Here is an 11,334-nt window from a genome sequence, read left to right on the forward strand (position 1 = left end):
GAAGAAGAGATCCTTTAAAAAAAAGATGATCCACCAGGTTTACCAGGTCAAGAGTACTCAGTGATCGTAAAAGAAGAAGAACAGAATTAAAACGGAATACTGTGTAATTTGCGTTCTCTTCCAATCTAATCTTAAAAGGCCTGCTCGGTATACTCAGGGGCAACCACTCAGATGTAGAATAGCAAGCATCCTCCACAGGCACCTCAAACCACCTCTTGACCTGTAAATGTGATCATCTTAAAGGAGCCTGGTGGATGTAGTGTACGCCCTGAGGGATGAGGTTCAAGAGCTGAAACAGGTGAAAGTTTGGGATGTTTTATGAAAGATTGTAATGATGATTTATATAATATATGACTTTCAGTTAAAATTAGTTTAACACAGATCTTAAAATTGTTAACTGAGTACAGAGAAGGCATAATGTTAGCTAAGTGGAATTAAGATAAATCTGTTTTACAACATGAATGACAAGATTGTTTTACCCTACAGGATAACAAGAAGATGAAAAGGTCACTGGAGGAAGAGCAAAGAGCACGCAAGGATTTGGAAAAGGTTGTGAGGAGAGTGTTAAAGAGCATGAATGACCCAACATGGGATGAGACAAACCTTTGAGGATCGTGTGGACCATCTCCATCTGAAGCTTTGAAAAGAGAAAGAAAGAGCATGTATATGTGTGGGCTTGCTTGCACTGTGTGTGAGCCGCATACAATCACACACATAATTTAAAGGTTGGTTGTGTGAGTGAGAGAACAAGAGTGAATCTGTAAGCCGGTAGTTGTGTGTTTGCTCTAAGGTGTACTGTGTCTTTACTGCCCTGCTGGCGAAGAGATGGTTCTCACTGGGACGTGATGCTGAGCAGTCTTGATCATCTATTCCACGATAACATTCCTTGAACACCAAGCAAGATGGTGAGGAGATTACACACTCAACCGTCGGTGTGTCTACTTCACAACAGTGACCAGTGTGGTTGGAAGACGAGAGTCCTCTCCCTCGGTTTACAATCATTTAACAGTACGCTGTCCAATGGTACATCAATGGTACTTTAATGGTGTTAATGGTCACAAAGGCATTGGACTAGTCTGAACTTGAAGCATTTCATTTCATAACTTCTCTTATGTTATTTAATTTTTATATGAATTGATTTTGTTCTGCTTCTTTCCCTGACACAGGCGTAGCCTGGTGTTCTTAGCTTGACGTTCAGCTTGTGCCTGGAAGCTCATCTTTTGTGTCTGTTTTATTGTTTTGCCTTTTGTTTGTCCTCTTTATTGTTTGACCTCTTCACAGTTTGACTTTCTTTCTAGGCATCCTAGGGAATTGTACAGATATTGACTTGTACTGTATAATGTAAATACTGCTAAAAATGAGCCTTTGAAATAAATGTGGTTTTAGAAGAATGACTTTGACTTGCTACTAAATCTGCTCCAACACTACAAAGTAACAAGGAAACTGCTGTCTTTGCCTCTCAGTTACAGCCACACACACACACACACACACACAGAAAGAGAGACACACAAAAGCACTGAGGCTGGATTACCAACTTGGCAAAGCAGGCAACTTCCCTGGGGCCTCAGATACCCAGGTGCCCAAACAAACCTCAGTTTCACTGTTTGAATTAATGATACATAATCTGACTTACTGCAAATTCATTTGCAGTACTTACATTTAAATTAAATATATTGTTTGAGGTGGGTAAATATCACCTCATTTTGGCCCTGTCTTTCAAAGAGGCCCTGTATCAAAATGTAGTTTTAAGGCATTATTTTAGCTTATTTTGTACTGACATGGAGCAAGTTGAATAACTTGTATTTAATCAAACTGACTCAAACACACAGAAAAAACTTTACAACATCATTGGTTAAGGTATTTCATTGTCATTTTATAATGCAACATTGTATAATGAAATTCAGGTTGTTGTTCCCTTTATGCTCCTCACATAATATATGTACAAAAATTATATCCAGTAAAATGATGGTCTTATTGGGAACATGAAATGTCAGCAGTTTAACCAAAGGCTTGTTTTTTTTTAATCTTAGATTGTTTTATCTGAAGGATAAGGAAGTCCCAACAATAAGTAGCCTATCTAACAGCTATTAAAAAAATAACAGTGAATTGAAATAGATTGTGTGTAGTATTTTTGTTCCTTTTCTGATACCCTTTTTAATCTTTTTTAACAATGGGACCTTATATATACTGTCAATGCATGGGACCAATTGGACACATTTGGGACGTTGTGGCCTAATATTTAACATTATTAATATTGTAAGTACTATCAGTTATAAATCCCAAGATGTGGTTATACATGTCTTTATAAAGTATTGACCACAATCTTCGACCTTTCTAACAGACCTGTTGTTTTTACAGCACTTTAATGTCTGTTTATAACTCTCATAACACAGAAGATAGGAGGAAAACCAGAAAGTCAGTGAGTCATTTTATCATTCACTTCAGGTAAGGAGTGTTTGGCTTCTAATGTTTAAGCTATTTGTAATGATAATGTGCTGATACTGTAAACAAACCCCTCTTTTTGATGTAAACATTATACAGCTGATGGTGAAGTAGTAACACCGGACGCACCCTCTGCAGAAGGCGGGTTAGTTAAACTGTTTCCGTCGGCCATGTTTGTTTTGTAAACTCTACCGCCGCCGCTGCTCACCTGGTGCTTCACAAACAAGCCTTACCTGTTGAAGTGTGTTTATTCCGTGGCGTAGCCAGTACTTCTGCACTCAGCCATTGCCATGTGACCTGTCAGTCCAAGTTTAATCCAAACTGGAAGAAGAGAGGAATCAGATGCAACAATTTCAGCACCTTTCCCCCCAAACAACTCCTCAACTCCAATATCAGTAAGTGAAGAAGCTGCTGCTGAGTCTTTGTTCTACAATTTACTCTGTTGTAGTGATGCTCAACTGCAGATTAACACTACATAACATTTCAGAAGAGATATTTTCAGTTTTATTTACTTTTTCATAGCTGACATTGTGATATATTATAGCAGGAAAAGCACAGGTGTAATTAATATAAATGATGTCTGCATTACATTGCCTCACTTCTATGGTCCTGGTAGAGTTATGTCACTATCATGGTTTACTTAGCAAAGACATGGTTAACAATATTAGTTAACTCATATTTAATATAGAGAGACTTTAGCACTCCTGGGAGCCATAACATGTTTAAATGTGTGTGTCCCTGCCCTTGTCAGTGCAGCTGACATTATTTTCTGTCTATAATGTAACATTTGTGATGTTCAAATGCAGGTTGTTTTTTATGTATCAGTGCTTATGGGCTGCTCTGTTTTGTATTGCTGTGTCATTATTGTGCGTTGTTTTGAGATCTGCAATTCTCAATGACCGGGCATGCAGCGTTTGCGATTTGTGCACACCTCCTGACAGCAGTTGAATGGATGTAGGAAACACCCACCCATAGCAATTTTCCCATGCAGTGACAAATAAGTTATGAAAAGGCCTATATTCGACTGGTTATATTTGGTACTAGAGCTGGTGATAGCTTAATGAAGTCTCTCTCTTCCTCTTTCTCCCTCCCCTCCTGTCCAGGGTTCTGTGTTTGTATGTAGGTTATGCTTTTATACTTCCATTTGAAGGTGGCGTATGCTGACAGGCAGGGACGAGGTCAGACTTACGTGAATACATGTTCTGTGTTTATATATTATATTTATATATTATAAATCTGTTACACCTGAGTTGGCTGACTGAACTGAGATTGAAACATGACACAGTGGCATATTGAATCAAATGAAAGCCATACGAAAGTGCAAAAAAAATAGGTTTGTGTGGCAATGATATTGATTGCATCTTGCCGTTGACCTTAACAAAAAAACAAAATCATTCATGCTCAGGGGTGTGTGTGTACATGTTTGTGTGTGTATTCCACATCTTATTGAAACAACCAGCCTATTGAAATCTATTGTGTACCCTGATAATCGTGACAAGCTTTGTGGGGGGAGATGATCCCATTCTGCTGCTGCTGGATGAATAAGCACAGATGTCAACCTTTTCACTGTGACTCTCACCTTGTCCACTCATTAGTAATGAAAACAGTTGCCTTTTGTTTCACGCTGAATATTCCTTCATAGGAACAAAGGCACAATTCACATTCATCCTGTGAAGCAGATCTGGGCCGATAAAGCCAGGCCAGCGCCGCTGTGCTCTGACCTTGCTGGCCTGACTCTCTCGCGGTGTTTGGCTGGCCGACTGCCACCCAGTCCCCCAATAATGAACTAGAACATTAAAATGCCTTTCTATTGGGAAGTTTACCTGCCTCCTTTAGCTGATGTTACCTTTTTTTTTACAGGTGGAGTTCCATAAGTACACATGGGCTCCAACTTTGCTTTAATTCTACTCCCACTTTACCAGGACAAACTTAAGAGCCTTCTTCTTCCTGTCAAGTGTCTGCTGGGTGAGAAACTTGTGAACTGAAGAGGCAGACGTGTATTATCAGGGTTCTGACCTGCCCCAGCCCCTCTTCTCTCTCTCTCTCTCTGCCTTTTTCTTCCTACCAGGATGGAGTGACAGCTTGTCACTGTGGGTGCTCCACAATACAGCTCAGACCCCCCGACTATTGTGGAGCTCAGAAAAAGCATCAAGGTCTTCCTCTCTCTTTCGTTCACTCTTTTCTCTCTCTTTTCAAAGCAGAGAATCAATCAGCTGTACACACACACACACACACACATACATACGCACACACGACTCACTTCTTTTCCCTTCCATCTGTCTATTCAGCAGCCAGTGATCATTTAGACTTGACATGTATTGTGAAAAACTGAGCTGCTCTGCCTCTTTCTTCTTCTCTTTCTTTCACTCCCTTTCTCTTTCAACTGTCTGTCATTAATGTCCAGGTCTTACAATATACGAACAGAGGAGAAGAAGAAAGCGAAGAGTGAGGGATGAATTGATGGATGGGAGGATAAGCACTCAGTGTCCTTTCTTTAAAGATTTGTTATTGTACAGTACTGTCTCCCAGTCATTTTTGGTTGGTGTTTCAGTCTGAAAGCCCGTCCACGTGCTCTTTTGTATGGGAAAGCAATAAGGCCCCATTGAATGAAGCTGAATGGACCTGCCATCCTTAGGGGCTGAGGCCTGAGGACTCCTATTCTTTAGCCCCCAATCTAATTGGAGCTGAAATGAAATGGAGGTTTCTTATGAAAATAGGCTTTGTTTGGCCGCAAGGCTGGTAATTCATAAACAATAAGCAGGGCTCCATTGTGTAGATAATAATATATTCATGCTGCTGGAGATGGGGAGAAGGCAAAGCGAAGGCTGAGGATATATAAGGAGGATAGGCAGAGACAGGGATGGAGAGTGGAGGGATAAGAGGAAGGGGAGGAGGAAGACTAGGGGCTAATAGCAAATAGGGTGTCAAAGAAAATTCGTAATGGTTGGGTAGAGGCAGAGGAGGTATTAGAGGAAGTGAAAGGACTACAAGTGGGTAGGAGTGAAAACTGAATGGGAGTTCGGGTTGAAGATGACTGGGAGAGATAGACGATAAGATATGAGGCGAGGAGGGCGGGAGATTGGGAGATGGTTTTGAGTACCTCGAAGCCTACAGGTGACTGGTTTTGGCAGCACTGGGGGAAGGAGGCAAGTGACTGAGAGTGTCATAAAAATGGAATAGGTTGCACAGTGCAAGTCCATGTGGAGTCGAGAGTGGTGGAGCTGATAGAGTGGATTGGTCAAGTGCAGAGATAGAGCAGAGCAGAGCAGAGCAGAGCAGAGCAGTCAGGCGAGGGGGGACGAGGAGAGAGGAGGGGAGACCAGTGTGTCTGCGGTGGTATAAAACTGACAGGAGTGCTTTCACCGCCTGGAGACACGATGGGTGGCTGAGGAAAACAGGTGAGCTTTCGTGCCACTTTAGTGCATCCGTCTATCTAGATGATCTCTCACTGTTATCTGTAATCTCGCAGGTCAAAGCTGCTTCTGTGAGATGATCCTCAGCCTGAGTCCACACACTCTCAAGGAAGTGAGTTTCTCTGTTCGACATTCTCAAACAGCAGGACCAATAACATGCTGGACTTTAAGTGTTCTGTGGAGTGATGGACTGACTGGGGGGGGGGGGCTGCTTCCTGTATCTGCTCTGAGCAGCTGTGACAGTTCATGTTACAACCTTTTTACCTTTTCATTGGGAAGTGATTCGCACAAACTGTATGACTGGAGTCACCCATTCCTCTGGATTGCTTCAGGAAAACACTTTGCTGTGCTTGAACCTTGTCTTCCAATTTTTATCCCTTTTTTTTCCTTTTTTTTTTTGACTGACAGTGTATGCTGGACAGAGTTTTGTGACAGTGGCGGGAGAGGAGGTTGAAGACATGAGTGCAAAACTGAAATTGTAAACACCATTTGATTCCACTGCCTATGAGTTAGAGATCTTAACGAATGGTGAGTAAATCTGAAATGGCACTTTTTTTGGTGGACTTGCGTACGAGTGTGTCGATGGTGTTTGCATGTTCCAGCACGTACAGGACATTTTCGATCTGCATGCGCACACAGTGTGACAAATATACACAATTCGAGTGCATTGTCAAGTGTGAGCAGCAATCCACATAGTTCAGTTGTGCTCCACAGTCCTTACTAATTTAGTTATTTTATTGCTAGCGCGAGGTACAACTTCTCAGCTATGAAGAAGTTACTAAGGTAATATCGAAAGGGACAAGACTGAGAAGTCAAATGGCAGGATTTATATGATAGTAGCCAACAGTGCAGTTGTGTCTACCTGTACTACTGTAACATTTTAAGTGCACACAGCTTTATGTGTGTGTGTGTGTGTGTGTGTTTGAAGCCTTCTGTCTCTCAGGGAATGCTTTGCTGAATATGGAAAATGAAGTTAAGTGGAGAATAATTAGTCGTGGTGTTACAGGAGAGTTAACATATCACTGTATCCTGTATTGTTCTGTACTGATGTAAGAAAAAATCAGGAAATGGTTATTAACCCCCCCAAAAATATTTAGCCTTCTTTCTGTTACATTGGGGTGTTGACCAAGAGGTGGTGGTATTTACTCAGATCCCAATGTGTGATCCTTCAGCTCTCGACACTGGGAGTTTTTTAAGGTTCAGCCACTAGATGTCAGTATTTATCAACATATGAAGCAGAGTTGCAATCCCTCTCAACACGACACCAATTTCAGCGTAAAGCTGAGGGTATATGCTGATATTCTGTCACTGTACTTGAACGTATGTACACATGGAGTTTATGCAAATCATTATAGATCTTTAACAATGTGACAATATAAAATGAACAGTAAGGTGTCACGCCACTGTGAAGTAGTGTTAATGCTCTGTTAATGCTTTAGCAGTGTTTTTAAATATTTTAAATGAACACTACTTCCACTAATGTCAGCAGGCAGATTGTTCCCCGAAAGAAAAACGGATGAATTGCTGAATGTTTTGGCCTAGGCTAAGAATGTTAGATTGTAAAATGAAATATTAAATATTATCTTGCATGTCAGAGTAAAGATTATGTATTTATTCTTAATCATATAGTTACTCCTACCACGAGATGGCAATCACACATAATGAAAATCCTCTCAGCTGTCTGGATGTGTGTGTGTGTGTGTGTGTGTGTGTGTGTGTGTGTGTGTTATTTGCAGATCAGACTGGAGGGTACAGCCCCTTCCATGCCCCCCGACACACACACTGCTCTGCTTTTGAATTCAACAACATGTCTTTACATTAGTGTTTTGGATTTGTTTGACTCTATCCTATGAGTGTGTGTGTGTGTGTGTGTTTCCGTTAACCTACAGTATTTAGTGAATATCTGTGCAAGCGGAGCAGGATGTTTCCCTGCTGGAGGTCCTTGTTTGTTTTGTTTATTTGCATGCAGCAAAGTGGTTGCTGGCGGTGCTGGTCACTACAAGTGGCTGGCATTTGGAGCCTGGTAATCAGGCTGCGGGCAAACTGGGTGGCAGCGCTCCGAATGGTTTGCTGGAGATTATCCCAAAATTATCCACGAATTATCCCCCAGAATTACGCCATTCCAGTCAGGCCTTGTCCATTGATGGGACTGGGAAGAGGGAGAGTGTTGGACGAGGAAGTGTGTGTGTTGCACACGTTGTCAGGGGGAGATTTGGATGGAGCAGTGTTAGTGTCTGCATCATGGAGCGTGCATCCCTGTGTGTGTGTGTGTATGTGTGTGTGTGTGTGTGTGTGCTCTATAATGATTCTGGCAGTGTTGGTACATTGGGGTAATTGAGCATGTTAATCCACATCAAACAGCTATTAGCAGCAGATTTTACTCATAAAAGTCACTAGTTACAGTAAGAGGAAGGACACAAAATTACCATACATCTAGCAACCTGTAAACTTTTATTTTTTTGTTACATTTATTTTACCGCCAGTGCCTCTTTTTTTTTTTTTTTCCAAGACAGATTTTTGTTGTGCCAAAAATAAACAATTGTACTCAAATCTAATGCAACACAACTTTGGAATCTGGCCCTCTAACTAAACTATCCTCAAATCCCTAAAATCTGCAACAAACTGCTGTGTAAATGTTGTGCATGTCAACATTTTCGCGAGAGGTATTTGTTCCCAGAGCTACAGGTTTTCATGCCATTTGGAGCATTGTATTAAATTCAATTCTGTGTGGCTGCTGTCACTGCACATTGTGCTGTCATTAAAGTCTGGGTAGATAGGAGGGACTAGTTGTCTGCTTGTGTGTGGCTGCTGGAGCCCCAGGAGATGAATAGTGCTGGTGAACCTCTCTGCGATAAGTGTTCGGTAAACGGGTCAGTGGATTGTCCTCCAAGGCTCAATCTGAGCTATTTTCCCTGACTGAGAACACAAATTATCCTTCGTATTCATCCCATAAACAGACCACCAGCGGCGCAGACTCCACATAGTTTGCTGTGGCTGTGTTTACGTGCTCAGTAACCCTGTTTTCTTGTGCTTTGGCTGAAAACAGGACTGCTTGTACATGTGAACCATAGCATGGGATAACACATGCCCGCTTCTCACCCACTCAAAAACAAAGTCCAAATGCAGCTCTGGCGAACAGATGATAGCACAACTACTGAAGATGAGAAAACAATTAGATGCAGAGCGGGTGCAAATGGAGGAACACACAACGGTGAGGAAGAGGAAAACGGTGAGAGGCAGAGGGGCAAAGGGAGGGAGAGGCCAAGGTGGTGAAAGGTTAAGTACTCTTTTTTTTGGGGGGGGGGGGGATGCTGTACTTCCTGCAGGGCCTTGTTCCTTGACCCGCTGGTTAGAGGGAGAGGGAGGTAAAAAAAAAAAATAAAGAACCGGAGAGAGGGAAGGAGGGAGAAAAGGCTAAAGCTGTATATGAGGTTGCAGGGTTAGAGGTGGAAGAGCTAAAATGGGAGGAGTATTTGCCTCTGGCTGATGGGGAACAATCGGACACACAAGGAGGCACGCACACACACTCGAACCAGAAACAAAAATGGACATTCTCACACACAAACACACACAAACATGCACGCACTTAGAACTACTATCCCAGCAGGCTATGAACTTCAGTGCAGTTGTTGCCATGGCGATACACTGAGTTGCTGACCCCCCGACTCCATTTTTCCTGCCGCTTGGCTATTGAAAGAGATGATTGACAAGTGTCCAAATGTCAGCCGACCCAGCCGGCCACACAGATGGTGGTTGGGGGGGGGGCAGCCATTTTATGTTGCTTTCACTCACAGGGAAAAAGGTGTGTGTGTGTGTGTGTGTGGGTTTGTGTGTAGATTACATAGATGCATGCATTGAGTGTCTGTTAAGGCTGAACAAGTACTTAAATAGCAATCACAATAAATTGTATCTACCCCCTGATGCTAAGAATACATTGAACAAACAAATCACCAGAGATACACACATACACTGTAGATGCTGTATTAACATGTACACACACGCACAAAGAAAGCCTCCAAATAAAGCCCCTTTGAAAGCGAGACAGGGTCGTATATTTGGTTTGTCTTTTAAGCTGCACCGATAACCCGTTCAGTGAAAATCTGGATTGGTTGGTGGTGGATATTGAGTTTTTAGTGTTCTCTGCTGCTGTGCTGTGTGCGTATTTATGTGTCTCCGATAGACAGAATATACACTTACTCATGCATCAAATATAATAAACAGTAGTTTACACGCAGGCAGTGTGCCTTACACAAACAGTTCCTTGTTGTCTAGGAAGGCTTTTTGCTTATTTTATTTTCTGCATGTACCTCTGGTTTTTGTATGCTCTCTCCCTTTCTCACTGTTTCATTGTCCGCAGGCTTGAAGGGATCGGCCTTATCTTGATCACGCACAGCAACACATTAACCTCTCCTCTCTTATCTCTACACTGGTCATTAGTGCCAAAGCCCTTAACGTCCTATTGACAAGGGCCACCAAACTCTGCATCTGTGTCCGTGTGTATGTGTCCGTGCATGTGAGTTATCGTAGGTGACATGCGGTTGAGATCTGCTGAGTTGGTGATCTGAGCCGATAACATTATTAGCCTGTTGTATGTGTGTGTGTGTGTCTGTGTGTGTGTGTGTGTGTCTTTTCAAAATATAGCAAAAGAGAGTGGGAATAATTCTGTAATAAATTATAAATAGCTGATAGTGGATATTTATGTGTTTATCTTTAATACCTCAGTGATCTGTACATTTTAAAACATGTGTTTGAGTTGAAGTTTCTGATTTATTTACTAGAGAAAATGACATAATTTGTGCTAAATGCAGAGTATCTTCGAAATAAGGTTGGAATTACACTCTTACACCCACCTGAATACCTTGTAGGAACATGTAATAAGTGAAAAGCTTGTCATCAGTTTTGCTATGAGGCCATGGAGGGTGAATAAAATGTACTTCCTGTCTCTAACGTTGCTGTATTGGTGTTGAATGGGTTGCTCCATCTGCTGCTGATGGAGCAGCTCAGTCAAACAGCTGTCAACAGCGAGTGTATCGCAAATTAAATCAATTCAGTGATATCATATCTTGACACACAGCAATCAAATCACTTATAGCCGTAATATTAGAACCTGCTTTAAACACACCTTCTATATCCGTGGGGTTTTGAAATACAACGACACAATATATGTTCACATAAATCCATTCATTCATTGTTTTTCACTTGAATCTGTTCAGGGTCACAGGTGGTACAATTATTGTCATTTTAAATAAAGAAAAACAAACAAAATATTGAATTGCATATGTTAGTGTCTCTTTTGCAGACATATCATTAAAACCCATTCATTCTGACTGGAAAACAAAATCACAATTCTGATAATACCTGTCGTAGAGAAATGTAGGCATTTAGTTTTGAGTTAAATGTGTGCTACTGTTTGTCGCTAAATGCAGTACTTATCTGTCTGTCTCTGTCTGTTTTCTGTCTCCTCCTGGCCCTGTATGTT

At 41.6% G+C, this 11,334-nt stretch overlaps 1 protein-coding gene across 3 annotated transcripts in view; it reads left to right on the forward strand.

The window, feature by feature from the left end:
• Positions 1-1,391, forward strand: part of arhgef7a (Rho guanine nucleotide exchange factor (GEF) 7a) — a 27,740-nt gene extending 26,349 nt beyond the window's left edge. For all 3 annotated transcript variants that reach the window (XM_035676993.1, XM_035676990.1, XM_035676992.1), the window contains 2 exons: positions 244-298; positions 487-1,391. In XM_035676993.1, the coding sequence (XP_035532886.1) occupies positions 244-298; positions 487-609 (178 nt within the window). In that variant the 3' untranslated portion in view covers positions 610-1,391. The remainder of the gene's footprint in view (positions 1-243; positions 299-486) is intronic.
• Positions 1,392-11,334: the final 9,943 nt, after the last annotated feature.

This window comes from Morone saxatilis, unplaced genomic scaffold (assembly GCF_004916995.1).
Source record: "Morone saxatilis isolate NCDOM2014 unplaced genomic scaffold, NCSU_SB_2.0 Contig5, whole genome shotgun sequence".
Taxonomy (NCBI): domain Eukaryota; kingdom Metazoa; phylum Chordata; class Actinopteri; family Moronidae; genus Morone; species Morone saxatilis.